The sequence below is a fragment of the Pleurodeles waltl genome, chromosome 2_2, assembly GCF_031143425.1.
Source record: "Pleurodeles waltl isolate 20211129_DDA chromosome 2_2, aPleWal1.hap1.20221129, whole genome shotgun sequence".
Taxonomy (NCBI): Eukaryota; Metazoa; Chordata; class Amphibia; order Caudata; family Salamandridae; genus Pleurodeles; species Pleurodeles waltl.
The window spans coordinates 568,560,720-568,579,383 of record NC_090439.1 but is presented as its reverse complement, the minus strand read 5'-3'; the positions used below and the strand labels follow the sequence as shown (position 1 = coordinate 568,579,383).

The following is an 18,664-nucleotide window of genomic DNA, read 5'->3' as shown; positions in this document are numbered from 1 at the left end:
CCTGCTGTTTGGGAAGGTGTCTGTTATTTAGTCTTAATATTTCCAGAAATGTATCATGTAAATAGTATAGAAGATTTAACAATAAATCCATCTCACAGACAGACGCAGTACTAATGAAGGGCCAGGCTATTATTCCCCCAGTACAAATAAAATGATGAGGAAATCTGAAAACTTTCCACAGTAGTGGATAAATTAGCCACTAGCACATCTGGAGCTTTGTTAATAGTGAATACAGAATTAGTAGCTATTCGATAAATGGTTTTGCAAGACAGATTAGCTTTGGACCTATTAGCAGAAAAGGGTGGAGTCTGAGATTTTGAAAGAGCAACATTGCTGTTCGTACATACCAGCATATCAGACAAAAGTGAGGTGATAGAAGACTTCACAAAGAATATTTCTGATTCAAAACCTGATTAAGAAGACTTAAAAACATCTAGTGTTTTAGGACCTTTAGGTAAAGGAGCTTCTGCTATCGGTAGCTGGCTTGCGAATATTGGTAATCAGATTTTTAAGTTCCATACTAAAGCCTGTTTTGATTATTGGCATGTTTGGTTTGCTTATTTGCTTTATATAAAGGATGTACATGCTATTTATTAGGAAAGAAACAAGGCAAAGGAGGGAAGACATATAAATGGAAGAGAGCAAGAGTAAACTTTACCAGGAATTGAAAGGGATCCAAAACTTCAAGAACAAAATAGAATACTAAGGAAAGTAAAATATGCACCTTGAAGATCCATGTGTAGTAAAATGCAATCAGAGGGGGGAATTAATAGAGCCAAATTCCTCATTTCACAAATGAAAAGCATTTAACTGTAAAGTGCTGACTTCCATGTTGAAATAACATGTGTACAGTAAACACACAATCGTTAGAGGGCAATAATATTTAGACATTTAAACCAAACACTCAAATTAACCTATTGTAATGAATTAAGTTAGATGCCATTTTTAAAGTCTATTTTCCATTTTTAGGATTAAGAAGCCTATTTTGGTGTATAAACTGTTGTTTTGCATAAGATGTTTTTCTCTTTCTTCCCAATGTTGGTGCTGTAGCTTTCCAGAAGCTCATCGTTAGCTAGTGAATAGGTATTTGCTCTGTACTAGACAGCTGGTAGTGATGTTCACATCAGGAAGAGAGGTGATGGCAAGAAAAGCAACTTGTGGGAAATACTATCTTAACCGTATGATCTGTTCAAAGTACAAACCAAGGGCATGGAAGTGTAAAATGCATTGTAAAGATGTGAGAAACTGGGGAGGTTACCTGCTCCCAGAGTTTGTTGAAGACTGATTAGTTTGCTGCAGTGGAGAATGAGAGAAATGTTGCGATTAATGTATGGATGCATTATATTAACATGAGTTCCTTACACTGGGGAGGAGGCCTAGCCACACAAATTAGGAAGCAGATCTTACAGATGTTTGCCAACTTGGAGCTAAGACGACCCTTCCAGCCCCAGCTTAACTCTACTAGTTGAGTGCTAATGCTTCATATGCCTGTGCATTGTTATTTTCTCATCAGAACCTTCATTTGGTTTTCTGAAACAGACCCTTTAAAGTGCTCGCTTAAAATAAATACAATTCATGCCCATTAATTTAGATTAGGGATTTTCCTTTATGGGACACACCTGCTGCATGATCTGCATTCCATTTGTAATTCCATTGTGCTATTTTACATATTTTTGAAATATCGATTTTAAAATTAGTTTAATCTGTAACAATGATGACCAATACTGAAATACTGAACAAATGATTTGAGTTAATTTGTTAATAAATCCTTTTAAGCTCACGAATTTCTGTTGATTTCTGTGAAGCCCCAATTGGACTTCACTGTTCATGATAACTGAGGTAAATGATAGCTGCTTATTCTCTCTCCCTGTCAACTAACAAAGGCCCAAAAAGACCAATGGAGGGGGCTTTTTGATGATTAGATGCACCATTTGAGATATAAAAAATTCCCGCTATGGCAACACCTTGTAGTGAATTGAGTGAGCTGCTGTGTTATTTAAAATACATTAAAAAAAAAAAATAAATGTCAAAATGAGACAGCTCAAACAGGTACAGCTCTCTTTAAATAAATATTAATAGGTATTTAATGACCTTCAGCATAAATCAACCACATGAGATGTGCACTAGCAACAATATCTCAAATCAAAAAACAAACTGAAAGACTAACTAAACTGAATATCTAACCAGTCACGTAATTGTAGCACAGAACCAGTGTTCATAACGGCACACAATTTGCACAAATAGCTTACTTTGTTGAAAGGTTTCTGTCACTTGGAGGTCACATTGAGAACAAACAAAATGTAATTATGCCCTCTTAATGTATACATTTTCCCTTTTGATACTCTAAAACCTAATATAACAAAATACTATGAAACAACTGCATAGATTTTCCAATATCTTGAGCTTTCTTTTAAATAACTGGCTTCTTCAGAACAACATCTTTTCCTCAGAACATTTGATAGAAACAATATACACAGAGGAAAATGTAGCTTGCATTTAATATGAAGTGTTCGTTTGATCGCTCTAGACGGTTCCCAGTCATTCAATCTCACCTTCACAAGCACAAGAATGCCCTCGTTAGTGACATGGTCAGTTTCTATTCTGAAGTATCCTTGTTCATTTCCAGAGATTATTGTAAAGTTAGCGAGCCAATTATCAGTGCCCTCTTGATCCAGATCAAAAGCTTTCATGCGTAGAACTTCCACGTCTGCTGTGTTCTCATCAACACTTCCCTCGTACTGAAATAAAATATATTTGTAATCAATAGTTTACCAATACAGTATACTATACTATTTTTGAATTTGGTTAGAAAAATGCTTCGGGCGGTCCTCTTTTAATAACTAATAAAAACAATTATTGCTGAACAAAAAATAACAGACTTAAAAAAATGAATAAATGTGCTCTTATTTTTGAAATTCCATCACCACCAACATATTCAACACTCATTGACAGAGCTAAGTGGTCTGGCCCTAATGTACCAACATATGTTAACACAAGTGTTCTCAAATGATGTTCATCATGCTAAATCCTGGCCTATTGGTTTTCCAAATGCTGGGGGAAGTGGGTGGGTGGGAAGTGGAAAAAAAGAACTGCTTTCTCCAGAGAATGCATATAGGAGATAACCAAATCTGGCTCAGTGTGACATAGCTGCCAAGATTCCCAGGTCCGTGCGAGATGTGTTGCTCCAGTCCAGGTTTTTCCTTTGCATTCTGGGACTTGAAGCCATGTTTTATAATGGAATAGCAACACAAAAGTATGATGGACGGTGTGCTGAACAATGCAAACACTCACTCCCATTCACAGATGTGGGTTTAATCCATTGTTCTTTTGCTCACCGTGTCACCCGAGTTTGGATCCAGCCATATGCGAATCAGTATTGACCCTGTTTCTCATGGGAACAAGTCCAGCCCAAACTGCCAGGTCAGGTTTAAGCCATCAACAAATGGTCTAATGTGGTGAAACATTAACCATTTCGAATTTCGTATTTGCGTGTTAGCAAATTGTTGTTGAAGCTTTGTTGTAAATCTGAACTAGGCTACTAAAATCGAGTAACAGAGTTTTTGGTGGAAACCTTCCTGGCTCCACTTTGTCTCCCTCAGTAGATAGTCAAATTTTTCTGTTGCAATCTGTTTTATCCCAGTATGGGCGTGGCCCACATATAGGACACTTCAATGCTGAATGTTTCGCTAAAGGGTGTCAACCAGGATATTTTCACCCTGCGATATAAGAGTTCTAACTCTTTTTTCAGTAACTGCAGATCATTACACAGTTTATAGTGTACAGAAACAAAACTCACAAGTTGGATGGCATAGTAAGCACTGTCTAAAGTCTGTGAAAGGACCACAAAGTTTGAAAGGTGGGAATGAGGACGACGATATGGAAAGGGGACACGACCCCAGTGGGACTATTGTTGCTGTAGATTAAAACATAAGGCTGCTGGACCTGTTGGAAGGCAACAAGAGGAGTCACAGGAGGCTAATATTAAGCAACTTATATTCTTGCTAGTCCTACAGAAAGATGTTAACATATATTTTTGATATACCACACTACTCAGCTGACCAGTGTTAGCAACTGTGTTCTGGTCCCCACCCTGTGACACTATAAATTGATCTACTTGGGGGTAAAACCAATTTACTTTGCATAGTAGGCAGGCTTCAGAACTTAAGTGTCAAGGCCACAGCCTTTCTTTCTACTCTGATTTCTCACTTGAGACTAGCAAGGTAGGTAAAGGCAATGATAAGTTGATAAGCAGCTTCGCACTTTAGGAGTGCAATGTCACTATTGACCGCACACACAGAGCAAGGTGGACTTTCAAACTGGCAACTGACAATAGTGTGCAGTTACACTTGCGTACTGAGCCCACAAGTGTTGTGCAACAGTTATACCTGAGAATGAATTGGTGGCAGTTGCTGTGTTTTCTGCAACTGGGAGCTTCTGCTGTGTCAATTTATACTTTGCTAAGCCAATCATTTTGCTGCTGAGATGGGGTGGCCCCATTGTTGTACATGTCCTGGTTGGATCCCATGTGTGGCTCAGACTTGCGTGGTGGAGAATATGCAAAGAGCCATTGTAAACAGCACAGGTAATACTTGGAACATTGGGTTGTTTAAGGGTGTTAATGATAAAGTTGCTGAGTTGGGGAAGGTGACTAGTGCGGGCTGGGTGGGGGCTCACAGTTATGTTGCATATACACACAATTAGTCACTTGAACATTCCAACAGTATTTTGCAATGGCTCCAGCGATATGCAGAGGTCACCATAATTGTGTTAACACTACCCACTGGGTTGGAAGCTGGCACTGGTTAAATTCTATGCCCTGGACATAAGGAGCATCAACAACTCAGTCAACCAAAGGAATAATTCCATTACTTTGATGAGAGAAAGCTAAGGTTGCGTTTTTCCAAGACACACTTGGGGGGGGGGGGTAGAGCACAATAGAAAGAGAGATTGTTTAAGCAGGGGCAATGAACATCACATGTCCGTAGCCAGAGGGAACCAATGTCCTCAGCTAGAAGGAACCTAACAAAGCTGTCTCATGGGTGTGGGTTACAGATTCACTGAAAATGAGCTATGTACAACTTTTAAATTGCAATAGTTATAATTTTGATTTTCAGGATTTTTTATTTTAGGTTAGCGGGACTGTTAAAATTAGTGATTCTAAATTATTGTGGGCAGGGGGTTTTACTAGTGTACTAAAATCCTGCTTTAGATACATCAGTGCACAAAACAAACAAGTCAACTGTGATGCTGTGGCCTGGGTTCTGACTAAGAGCTGGTGTATAGAAGGAGGAAAAACAATGCTGATCATCTGGCAAACTCCCATACTTTGTTCTATAGAAACTACTCCTAAATGGATAAGTTACTGGGGTTCAAGAGAAATGGTATATGGTATTCAGAATTAATTCATTTTTTTCTCAGCTCAATACCTTTTTACTTGATCCATTTCCTGAAGGATGAGGTGTCCCATCATTATGTCTGCCGCATTCCATTTTTTGGTGAACTATCACAGAACATATTGCTCTATTTTTGGATAAAAGTTTTGGATACAACTTCCTATACCCATCCACCTGGAACATCTAAGTTGCATAGTTGTGGGATTTACCTATTCTCACAAGTGGGCATAAGAAAATCAGTTGAGCAGGACATGAAAACGAATTCTACAAAGAAACGTCAGTGCACTTAACAGGAGGATCTTCTGTGAAAAAAGATCTGGTGATTTCAAATAGGCGGTAACTACAAATGCTGAGAGAGTATCTAACAAGAGTTATGACAGGACTAGGCTCCAGATGCACCAAGAAGGTGATACAACAGTTTGGTACTTGGCTTGGTTACAAGTACAGAGACTGGGCCTGCCCATTTGTGGGAACTAAACAGTACAAACTGTGACATCATGTTTGATGAGCCATGCGTTTACAACACATTCATAGACTATTATCAGGCACTGGGTAGAGTTAACTACCATGAAAATTAAGCATACAAGGTCATATTGTTAGGCAAATGTAATCTGAGTATGACAAAATGTGTTGAGCTAGCTGGATGGTATTATGAAGCAGGAAGTTTTGGTATCATTGGTTTTAAGTGGTAACGCTCTCTGCAACAATGGTCTGGGAATTTTGAGACCAACTGCATCTACTACCATGTTAAATGAAGATGCCAGTTTATGAAGTGTCTCTTAAGACCATCATCATTATTATTATTGTCTTCCTGAATCCCTTTAAGAGCTAGAGAGACTGCTCCTTCTACAAGCGTCTCTCCATGATTAACTATGATGTTAAGATGCTTGCCACATTGATTTCCAACATGCTGAGGTGATCCCCATTTTGAACATCCAGACCAGTACCTGGCATGGCTCTTAGGTTAGACAGATGAAGTGACGTCCCAAGAGAAGGCAATTTTCCTTGAAGCCGAAAAAGACAAATTTACTCAGTCACCTGGAAATGATTACATAAGATTCTTGAAAATATGAATCCGGGCATACAGCTAAGATTCTGGATACAGACTATGATCCACATCTCTGCATGTCAGGCTTCAGCGGGGGCAAGGTTACCGGCTGTCCTGCATCATAATTGCCTGGAGTCGTTTTGGACCTATGCAATATAATCAGTCTAACTGTTCAACTGTTGTTCGATCCCATGAGTCAGCGAATGGATGGATTTTCTAACAAACAGGATATCACACACACATGCCAAATGCACAGAGAGGGGGATTTGAAAACATCTAATGTCGAAGGAAAATTAGCTGGATTCATGACCGTTTTCTTGATTTTGGAAACTTTCCATTAATTCAATGTTAACCGGGTTGCTACAAATATTGTTATTAAACAGCCTATGTGAGACAAACTACTCTCTTTCAATCATGGGTCAGATAATGGTTTAAAGGGTGGTACGAACAAAACTCAAGCATGAATTTACAAACTCTCCCTATAAGATATCGCGCTAAATACTCAAACTGTTGCGAATGGACTTCAGCAAATATGTCTGGTGGACAAGAACCTATATGTTTCCTTTCCAAAAAAAGTTTCCATTATTTTTTTACTTTTCAATTTCAGCACATAGCAAGTTGGTTTGTAACCTCATTGGGAATACAACAGTCAAAAAAGAGATGGAGGTCAGGGGTACTGCTTTATTGACCATATAGCCTTTTAAGCACCACTGCAGTGGGGTTACTGCTTTCAATGTTTGGAGCAAACTTTTGAGGTCAATGTGGGAGAGGTCACCAACATATAAGAAAGATCTTGCAAGATCCACCGTGCTTACCGAGACATGCAAGGGATGGGTTTGTACATAATTTTAGAATTTACAGTTTAATTCAGTTGGGGACACAGTAGATGATTCATCTTTCATGACAATGGAAAAATTAATCGACTTGCACAAACTTGTATGTGCGCACTTAGAACAATGGCTTATTGCAGTTAGCATAGTGCACGTAGCTTCAATGTTTAAGGATCTGTTTAACTGAACCAACCACCCATCACACACATACAGGTGCAAACGTACACACACAAACAAATGTATAAGTATGTTAGAGCAATTTCTGCATTTAAAGGTCAATATATCTGTTCCTGATAAAATGCTTACAGAAACAAGATTCCCGTGAGGACCTAGAATTGTGCTGGGAAGGGTACAGGGCAATGACAAGGAGATGCAGTGCTCAGCAGTAGAGTCAGTCGGATGGGCCGCATGAAGTCATATCCTCATGAAACAATTACAGGCCAATGTCTTTCAGCAAAGAATCATAAAGATAAGTGGAGAAGTACCACTAGATGCTACTTAAAGTGTGACATTGCACAAGGCAGAAGTGTGCATTTGCAGGAAAGCAAATCAATTTGCTAAACAGGATTATTCTGAAGGAGGTTAGAAGGTAATGGTGGAAGGAGTGGACTCTTTAAGTCTGTTCTGTACTTATGCTCTTTCAGGATAACAGACTAGTGCAATAAGTCGAAAGTTTAGTAGTTGATGCACTAGACACCAAAATGTATTACAAAGAAAGATTAAAACCAGCTTTGAAGTTCATAAATTAGCATATTCATAGACATTCACATCACAGTATAAACATCGAAAAATGTGTAAAGGCACAGTTCATGTACACAGCGTGCTGATATTTCATTGCAGGTCACATATTAAAAAAAAAAAGCAACAAGAGGATCAGTGATCAATGATTACACTTAATACATTTTTTCCTGAACATATTTACCATGTCTTTTTCAAGTACTGGAATATTATCATTGACATCCAAAATATCGATCGAGACAGTAGATGTTCCAACCAATCCATGTGCATTTCCATCTCGGTCTCTCACTTCCACAACCAAAGTGTAGGAGCTTTGTTTCTATATTATTAAAGATAAGCATAAACATTCATGAAATTATAAAGTACACTGATTTAGAAATCTTCTGATGACAAAGTAAAATAGGCATTCCGAAAACAAGCTTTTTGCATCTAGATGTTTCCTAATCATGCAAAAGGAGAGGACCAGACAACACTCCTCACATTTGTGGGTGAAAAACCCCACCATACCTTGTTCACAAAGTAGAGGAGTCACTTACACTATCTGACAAACAGATTCAGTGGTAAAGAAAAAGCTTAGACTCTAAATTAAAAAAAGATGCAGAATCATTTCCATCGAGAGGAAGCAACAACCCCTGTATAAATAGGCACAGGAGAAATCTGGGGCTAGATTGTAACACCTTATATTGACAATGCACTCCCCTTAAAGATAAGCAATATGTTTCTTAAAAAGGCTGTCAGAGGAAACTGGCACCGTAGGAGTATGTGGTGAAGAAATCATCCTCAGCTTGGAGGGCAGAATCTGGGCCACAGCAATATTAATGGACAGCAAGAAAATATTTAAACAGATGCAAGTCAAAGATCTGCCATGGACTTCCCAAATTACCTATCCACTACAAAGATGTAAAACAGCAGGTGCTGCTCGAGTCTCATTCCCACCCTAAAGAATTTACATGTGTCAGGGAGGAGCCAAGATGGCAGCCGGGACGGTCGCTTGATTCGAGCGCTCCGTCCCCGGCCACTTCGAGACATCCTGGAAGGCGCCCCCCAGCGGCCTGGCAGTGACGGCCGGGACGGCAGTTTGGCTGGGGGAGACCGGGGCACCCAACTTATGCTGCGAGCGCTCCTCGGACCGCGGGTGAGGCGGGATTGGGACTCGTCGGTCCGCGTCGGGTGCAGCACAGAACGGGAGGAGCTGCGGCTGCAGCCCCGGTCGCGCTCTCGCCGGGCGCGGCCGCCTCCTGCCTCCCCGCAACTGGGAGAGCAGAAGAGACGCGTCCAAAAGCGGACCGTGCAGCTTATCCTGCTAGGCGCCCCGGGACACCGGCTTGAGGAGCTGAGGCGCCATTTTAGATCTCGGCGGCTGGCTCGGGTGAAAGCAGCAGAGGGACGGAGAAGAGACCCGGTAAAGTAGACGCGAAGCGGCGGCGGCCCAGCAGGCTGCGGGGGTTCCAGGCGCAGAAATATTTTTATTTAAAAAAAAAAAAAAAAAGGAAGGAAAAAAAAATTAAAAATTAAAGAATAAGGTGAGGAGGGCACCTGCGAGGAGGGGATCACCAAAATTAAACGGAGGAGGTAAACCTTGGGAACGGCAAGCACCCCCCCCCCCCTTCACCCCACCTCTCCATCTTCGCAAGAGGGCAAGATGGATGTGGATTGCGTGCTCCTGGGAGCACAGATTATTCAACAAACGCAGAAAGGTTGGCTGGGCTAGACTGTGGATGTGTGGCCTGCCCTGGACTCCCTAGCGATGGGTTCCTGCCGCAAATGTTCCTAGCTGCGCAAGGCTTATTCGCAGCGTCTTGCGATCGCCCCAACCCGTGATTTCTCCCACGTCCCGGCGCCTCTCCCGACCGTCCAGCACTTCTCCCCTCTATCTGAGGGAAACCTCTGGCACCAAGCCCTTCCGCCACACAAGAAGAAACGAGTGTTCTCCCCTAACGATTGCATCCTCTGCACATTCCAGTGGGCCCGGTGGACAGCCCCACAAGAACTTATAGTTGGAACATTGAATTCATCAATGGCTGCAGTATTTGTCGCTGAACACACAGGCCATAATAAGTCAAACTAGGACTAAATGTTCCTTTGCTTTGCTGCCTAATCGCAAGTCCACCAGTGAGTAGTCTCTGTAGATTGGGAGGCAATCTCACAACAGCCAAAATGGCCGGTAGAGCCAAGTCAACCAAGAACCCAGATCGAACTACCCAAGCGATAACACCTACAGATCAACAATTTGGCCCATCCCTACAATCTCTGGAAAGCACACTTCTAGCGCATTCTGCTCAGTTCGAGAAAGTATTGCAGGCAATACTGGACACTAAGTCATCCCTGGAGGGCAGAATTGATGCAGTCGCGCAAGACTTGAATCTCCTACGAGTGGATCATCGAAGCCTAGCCGAAAAAGTAAAAACAACTGAAGCTGAAATAGCGGAACTAACTCCAATAGCGCAAGGGAACCAAAAACAAATTCAGCGCATGGATGAAGAGCTGAAGATACTCTGGAGAAGATCGGAGGAAATGGAGAGCAGGGCGCGCCGAAATAACGTGAGATTTCTGGACTTTCCGGAACGTATGCGTCAACCGGAATCAGAAATTTCCCTAGAGCAGTGGCTAATTAAGGAGGTGTTAAATGGGGCTCCATCCAAGTTTTTCTCAGTTGAAAGGGCTTACAGAGTCCCGGGCAGGCCTCCAGCCCCCGGCCAGTCTCCCAGACCATTGATTGCCAGGTTCTTGAATTATAGAGACCGAGACGCAATATTGCAACAATTCCGCATTAAGGGCCCGTTCAAGTATGAAGACTCGAACATCAACGCTTACCCAGACTTCACGCAAGAGGTTCAGAATCAGCGTAATTCTTTTGTTAAAATCAAGCAACGCTTACGAGAACAGAACATAAAATATGCCCTGCTCTTCCCAGCCAAGTTAAGGGTAGTGATGGAGGACCGTACCCATATATTCACCAGCCCCGAGGATGCCTGGACATGGCTCCACGCCAAGGGCCTTGCATACCCCCGGGAAGATGCAGAAGAGGACGAGAAACGGCGGAGACCCACTGCAGGGAAGCGATCCAAACGGCGCACCAGAGGCCAGCCCAATGACTGGCAAGCAGCAGAGGAAAGAGCAAAAGTGCTTAAAGAGACGCCGCTACACATGCAAAGCCGCAGTATAACTCCCAGCGGACTTGAGGAGCTGGAACCGGACTCAGACACAGCCAGCTCCGCATCCACGGTAACAGGAGAACTAGGTGGGCCGAAGGTCACCCCGAGATCTGCCGATGAACTATAAACTATTTGCTCAGGTCCAGAGAGATCACTAGGGACGGCGCTTGCAACTGGAAAACTTACAGAGACTCCGCGACACTGCTGAGATGTGGGGATAAAGTGCTTCCAACAATATACATCTTTGATATAAATACTAAACTAAGTGATTTGGGGCACAAGTAGGTGGCATGTGGCGGGTGGGTGGGGTCAGAGGGAACGGAATTATGCCAAGGGGGGGGGGGGGCGCCTGAAGATATTGGCAGACTTAGTCTGCGGCACGATGTGAGCCCCTTACAAGAGCCACATCTGTAAGATATGAGAATCCCACTATGCAAATCCAACTGGATAAGAGTTATGTTACACATTTTTAAGTTTTGTAGTTTCACTGTAGTTGTAAGTAGTATAGGGGGTTTAATTAGGGGGGTGGGGATTAGTAGTTTAGTAGAAATGCAGCGATCGGAATTACTTAATGCACAAAAGATGGACCTGCACCCGCTATATCTAAATATTAGCAGCAGAAAGGCAGAGACCAGGTGGGCCAATATTAAAACCCAGACCCACAATACAGCAACATACCTCCTGCACCCTACAAGATGTCTTCTAGAAACAACATGGGAAACCAGTATATTATATTAACATGGAATGTCAGGGGCCTTGGGATGGCGAGCAAACGGGCTAGAGTGCATGCCCGACTTAAAAGACTAGGAGTGCATATCGCTATTTTGCAAGAGACACATATGCTAGAGGGGGATTTACGAGACCTGCGCGCGAAGTGGGGGGGCCAGTTGATAGGCACAACATATTCGACCTTTGCGAGAGGGGTGTTGATCTGGATAGCAGCAGGAGTTCCATTCCTCATGTCAACACACAAGATAGACCAGGGAGGGAGGTACGTAGTAATGGAGGGCAGATTAGATGGTAGACAAATGGCTGTGATCGGGGTATACGCCCCCAACAGTGGCATCACAGGCTTTCTTACCACTCTCACCCCAACGTTGCTGTCCCATCCCATGCCCCTAGCCATCTGGGGAGGTGATTTTAACAGCACCCCAGTAGCAGCATTAGACAGAACCAGCGCCCACCAGAGCGCATCAACTAATAGGAAGATTGCAAGCCCCCTGCAAGAATGGGCAAATGTTATGGGCCTATATGATGTATGGCGGTTAGGCCATCCAGAGCAAAAAGAATATTCATTTTATTCGGTCCCACACAACACCCACACTAGAATAGACATAGTATGGGGCACCCGCGAAATAGGGGCGCTGATCACTGAATCCGAATACTTGGCAAAGACAGTTTCGGACCATGCGCCTCTGCGGGTAACACTGAACTGGGGCAGGGCACGTCAGGTAATTCCCACTTGGAGATTCCAGGCGAAGGCTCTACAAGATCAAGCATTCGCTGCAACATTGGGGAAATCTATAGGCCAATATTGGGAAATAAACGCTATGTCTGCAACAACCCGGGCGATAGAATGGGATGCCCACAAGGTAGTGGCCCGCGGAATATGCATGTCCACTACGTGGGGAGTGAGACGCTCCTTACAGACGGAAATGAGCAAACTTGAGAAGGAGCTAAGGATTGCGGAAAAAGCGGTAGCACGGGGGGAAATTACCAGCACTGTCCTTAAAGAAAAGCGCTTAAAATACAATGAGGCAGATAGCAGGCTCAGCTGCCACGACTATAACTCCGCGAGGATAGACAGCAGGCTCCGATAGGGGCCATCCGGGTGGGCGCGCATGAGATGGCTACTACACAAGTAGAAATAAACGAGACGTTTAGGAATTACTACTCTAACTTATACACTAAACGTACTTCGTGCACAGCTACACAACTAGAGGCCTTTCTGGCGGACTCCTTCTTACCCCAACTACCACAAACATATAGAGATGGAATTGAAACCCCCATAACAACAGCAGAAATAGAATTAGCCCTTGCACAGCTGCCCAGGAACAAAGCGCCTGGCGCAGATGGCCTCCCTTCGGAGTATTATAAAGCCTATTTACCCAGCCTGAAATCCCATCTGCTAGGAGTGTTCCAAGAGGCGTGGACTAAAGAAAGCTTACCCGTATCTCAAAGGGAAGCTATGATAGTGGTACTCCCTAAACAGGGTCGAGACCTCACGGATGTGAAATCTTATAGACCACTATCGCTGTTAAATACAGACTGCAAAATATTAGGCAAAATATTGGCCAATAGGTTAGCCCCCCTCATGCACTTATTGATTCATGCAGATCAAAGTGGCTTCATCCCAAAGCGTAACACCTTCCTAAATATTCGTAGATTGCTGAGCATAATAGGAGATACTCCCAAGAATGCACAGGAGGAAATGGTGCTCTCATTAGACATAGAAAAGGCCTTTGACACGCTCGAATGGGACTTCCTGTTGGCCACGATGGCCCGTATGGGAATAGGCCCTAATTACATCCGCTGGGTCCGGACATTGTATTCTAACCCGAGCGCGAGGGTGAAGTCAGGCGGGGTGATTTCTGATAGTTTCTTGATTTCCAGGGGGACACGGCAGGGATGTCCCTTATCCCCGCTACTGTTTGCCATAGCAATGGAACCGTTAGCGGCAAAAGTTCGCCTAATGGAGCACGAATGGGGAATTATTAGGAATGGGTTACACCACACGATTTCACTATATGCAGATGATGCTTTGATATATATCAGGAACGGTTGTGCAGCTATCCCACCTGTAATATCTTTATTGGCTGAATTCTGAGGCCTGTCTGGCCTTGTGGTAAACTGGGAGAAGTCGTGTGTGTTTCCCCTGGTAAAAAGGGCTCCCAACAACCATGATCCCCCAGAGGTAGGACACCTTAAGTGGTGCCCTACAACATTTAAATACCTTGGGATAAACATATATCATTCCACGGAAGACTTAAGAGATGGGAACCTGGGGAAGGCGCTAACTTCTATAAAAGGCTCCCTACAATTCTGGAACAAGCTCCCTCTCTCGCCACCCGGCAAGGTGGCGATTGTCAGTATGTTGATTCTACCTAGGCTTCTATATTACTTTGCGGCCCTGCCGATAATCATTCCCAAAAGCTTCTTTAGCAATTTAAACACAGCACTACTGCAGCTCATTTGGGGAGGTGGCAGAGCGCGAGTGGCGCTATCCACATTACAACGCCCGTTGGATAACGGTGGCCTAGGAACTCCGAATTTTGAAAAATACTACGCAGCCGCACAACTTCAATGGGTCCAATATTGGATCCACAGACCAGAGCAAGCGGAACCTACGAGCCTAGAGCCTCGGCGGAACAGGACCCCCCTTTTAAATTGGCTGTCGTCAAAGCCCCCCAAAGTGGCACTGGTCAACCCTTTGCTTGCAGCCGCGTATGCGTGCTGGGCCAGATATGTGCAAAAAAGAGCGGATAAGCTCCCATACTCTCCACACGTACCGCTAAATTATCTATTGGCGGGAAATGCAGCTAGAATGCAAGCTGTAAAGCTGTGGAATGAAGCAGGAATACTGACAGTAGGGGATTGCTATGAAGACAGTAAATTAATGACGTTTGAGGCTATCCAGGCCCTCACGGAGATAAATCCGGGACAGTTCCTGACATATCATGCCGTATGTCACGAAATCAGAAAATATGGGGAATGGGCACCTTGGAGCCAGAGATCTCCCCTGTGCTCCACCAGCTTCTACAATATAGTGATCAAACAAAAATAATATCCAATCTATATAGAATCCTCAACAAGACCCCTGATACACAGACATGGAAAGCATGGGGTAGATGGAATGCAGTACTCCCCACTCCGATCCCACTGGAAGACTGGCCCAAGGCCCTGTCTCACATCAGAGGTGTGTCAAGGAATCCCAGATTTAGATATACCCAATTCAATTACACGCATCAAACATATCTTTCCCCAGCCAGAATAAAGCGCATGTTCCCTGATGCAGTATCAATATGCCCCAGATGCAGAATACCGTCAGCACCCTTCTACCACATGGTATGGGATTGCCCGAATATACAAACGGCCTGGGCGGAGGTGGTAGAGGAGGTATCTGGGCTAACGGGACTTGCACTGGTAGCAGACCCCGGGTCCTGCCTGCTGGGACTTAGGAAGAGACCAAAAAAACAAAGACATTTACACAAATTTATAGACCTGGCCTTTTTAATGTACAAAAGGTTAATAGCAATGCATTGGAAAGCCCCTAAGGCTCCCGATCTGAAATCCTGGCACTCTCTAATAATACGCTGGGCTCGCACTGAATATCAGGTACTAAAAAGAATGGTGCGCGAAGGGCGACAACACACAGGATGCTCTACCTGGGAGGATATGGTAACAAAATTGGAGGCCAAAAACGATGAGAAGCCTCCTTGAATCGGGGCACGCGTAATCGCGACAACCACAGCATAAATTCCCCTGCATCCCCCATCACGGAAACAAAATTCATAGGACACCCAGGCACCACAGTGTACACACATCATCTCCTCCCATCTCTCTAGTAATAATCGCCCACTAAATCTATGTCACCACAGGTCTAGCGATACGTGAGGAGCAGAAAACCAGGGGAGCCACCCGCATACTCTAATCCAGTTGATGCCCCCCTCAGGCATCTAGGGAACCCATGCATGCAAAGCAAGGTGCACACAGGTCACGAGCGAATGCCTATATAAAATAAACAATGAAGGATAAACCCATGGAGGGTGCAGCCAGAAATGATACTGTAAGATTAGAAGTGTTCCGTAAAGTGCATATTGGAGGGGTGTGTGATTGTTACATTACTTAGATATTAGCTACTGTATTGATTTATCCTGTGGTTGCAAATTGAACAATTTGTATCATATTTTGAAAAATAAAACCAATAAACATATTAAAAAAAAAAAAAAAAAAAAGAATTTACATGTGTCAGAACACCACTGGAGATAGAAAGGCAGCGTGAATGAGGGGACTACTAAAAATTGTCTGTACTCTGTCTATACTGCAATGCCTGCAGGACAAAGATCATCCCTCCTACTTGAGTAGTGTCTGCTCCTTGGTGGAAGAAAAAACCCTAGGGTGGATGAATTGGACTACTTCTTGTGATGACTGGCATATGGCTGGTTTGTTTAAGCACATCTGTAAGGAAATGCCTCCTTGGCATGGTTGCCCCCTGACTTTTTGCCTTTGCTGATGCTATGTTTACAATTGAAAGTGTGCTGAGGCCTGCTAACCAGGCCCCAGCACCAGTGTTCTTTCCCTAACCTGTACTTTTGTATCCACAATTGGCAGACCCTGGCATCCAGATAAGTCCCTTGTAACTGGTACTTCTAGTACCAAGGGCCCTGATGCCAAGGAAGGTCTCTAAGGGCTGCAGCATGTCTTATGCCACCCTGGAGACCTCTCACTCAGCACCGACACACTGCTTGCCAGCTTGTGTGTGCTAGTGAGGACAAAACGAGTAAGTCGACATGGCACTCCCCTCAGGGTGCCATGCCAGCCTCTCACTGCCTATGCAGTATAGGTAAGACACCCCTCTAGCAGGCCTTACAGCCCTAAGGCAGGGTGCACTATACCATAGGTGAGGGTACCAGTGCATGAGCATGGTACCCCTACAGTGTCTAAACAAAACCTTAGACATTGTAAGTGCAGGGTAGCCATAAGAGTATATGGTCTGGGAGTTTGTCAAACCCGAACTCCACAGCACCATAATGGCTACACTGAAAACTGGGAAGTTTGGTATCAAACTTCTCAGCACAATAAATGCACACTGATGCCAGTGTACATTTTATTGCAAAATATACCCCAGAGGGCACCTTAGAGGTGCCCCCTGAAACTTAACCGACTATCTGTGTAGGCTGACTAGTTCCAGCAGCCTGCCACACTAGAGACATGTTGCTGGCCCCATGGGGAGAGTGCCTTTGTCACTCTGAGGCCAGTAACAAAGCCTGCACTGGGTGGAGATGCTAACACCTCCCCCAGGCAGGAGCTGTAACACCTGGCGGTGAGCCTCAAAGGCTCACCCCTTTGTCACAGCACCGCAGGAAACTCCAGCTAGTGGAGATGCCCGCCTCCTGGACCCAGCCCCCACTTTTGGCGGCAAGTCCAGGAGAGATAATGAGAAAAACAAGGAGGAGTCACTGGCCAGTCAGGACAGCCCCTAAGGTGTCCTGAGCTGAGGTGACTCTGACTTTTAGAAATCCTCCATCTTGTAGAAGGAGGATTCCCCCAATAGGGATAGGAATGTGGCCCCCGCCCCTTGGGAGGAGGCACAAAGAGGGTGTACCCACCCTCAGGGCTAGTAGCCATTGGCTACTAACCCCCCAGACCTAAACACGCCCTTAAATTTAGTATTTAAGGGCTACCCTGAACCCTAGAAAATTAGATTCCTGCAAACTACAAGAAGAAGGACTGCCTAGCTGAAAACCCCTGCAGAGGAAGACCAGAAGACAACAACTGCCTTGGCTCCAGAAACTCACCGGCCTGTCTCCTGCCTTCCAAAGAACTCTGCCCCAGCGACGCCTTCCAAAGGGACCAGCGACCTCTGAATCCTCTGAGGACTGCCCTGCTTCGACGACGACAAGAAACTCCCGAGGACAGCGGACCTGCTCCAAAAAGACTGCAACTTTGTTTCAAGAAGCAGCTTTAAAGAACCCTGCAACTCCCCGCAAGAAGCGTGAGACTTGCAACACTGCACCCGGCGACCCCGACTCGGCTGGTGGAGAACCAACACCTCAGGGAGGACCCCCGGACTACTCTACGACTGTGAGTACTAAAACCTGTCCCCCCTGAGCCCCCACAGCGCCGCCTGCAGAGGGAATCCCGAGGCTTCCCCTGACCGCGACTCTCTGAAACCTAAGTCCCGACGCCTGGAAAAGACCCTGCACCCGCAGCCCCCAGGACCTGAAGGACCGGACTTTCACTGCAGAAGTGACCCCCAGGAGTCCCTCTCCCTTGCCCAAGTGGAGGTTTCCCCGAGGAAGCCCCCCCTTGCCTGCCTGCAGCGCTGAAGAGATCCCTTGATCTCTCATTGACTTACATTGCGAACCCGACGCTTGTTCTAACACTGCACCCGGCCGCCCCCGCGCCGCTGAGGGTGAAATTTCTGTGTGGGCTTGTGTCCCCCCCGGTGCCATACAAAACCCCCCTGGTCTGCCCTCCGAAGACGCGGGTACTTACCTGCTGGCAGACTGGAACCGGGGCACCCCCTTCTCTCCATTGAAGCCTATGCGTTTTGGGCACCACTTTGAACTCTGCACCTGACCGGCCCTGAGCTGCTGGTGTGGTGACTTTGGGGTTGCTCTGAACCCCCAACGGTGGGCTACCTTGGACCAAGAACTGAACCCTGTAAGTGTCTTACTTACCTGGTAAAACTAACAAAAACTTACCTCCCCCAGGAACTGTGAAAATTGCACTAAGTGTCCACTTTTAAAGTAGCTATTTGTGAATAACTTGAAAAGT

General features: G+C 44.9%; 1 protein-coding gene across 1 annotated transcript in view; it reads right to left on the bottom strand.

Annotated features, from left to right (window-relative positions):
• DSG2 (desmoglein 2) overlaps positions 1-18,664 on the bottom strand; it is a 439,785-nt gene that overhangs the window by 171,983 nt on the left and 249,138 nt on the right. Inside the window, exons 7-8 of the mRNA XM_069220070.1 lie at positions 8,194-8,328; positions 2,553-2,738 (exon numbers count right to left, since the gene is read on the bottom strand). Of these exons, the coding sequence (XP_069076171.1) occupies positions 2,553-2,738; positions 8,194-8,328 (321 nt within the window). The remainder of the gene's footprint in view (positions 1-2,552; positions 2,739-8,193; positions 8,329-18,664) is intronic.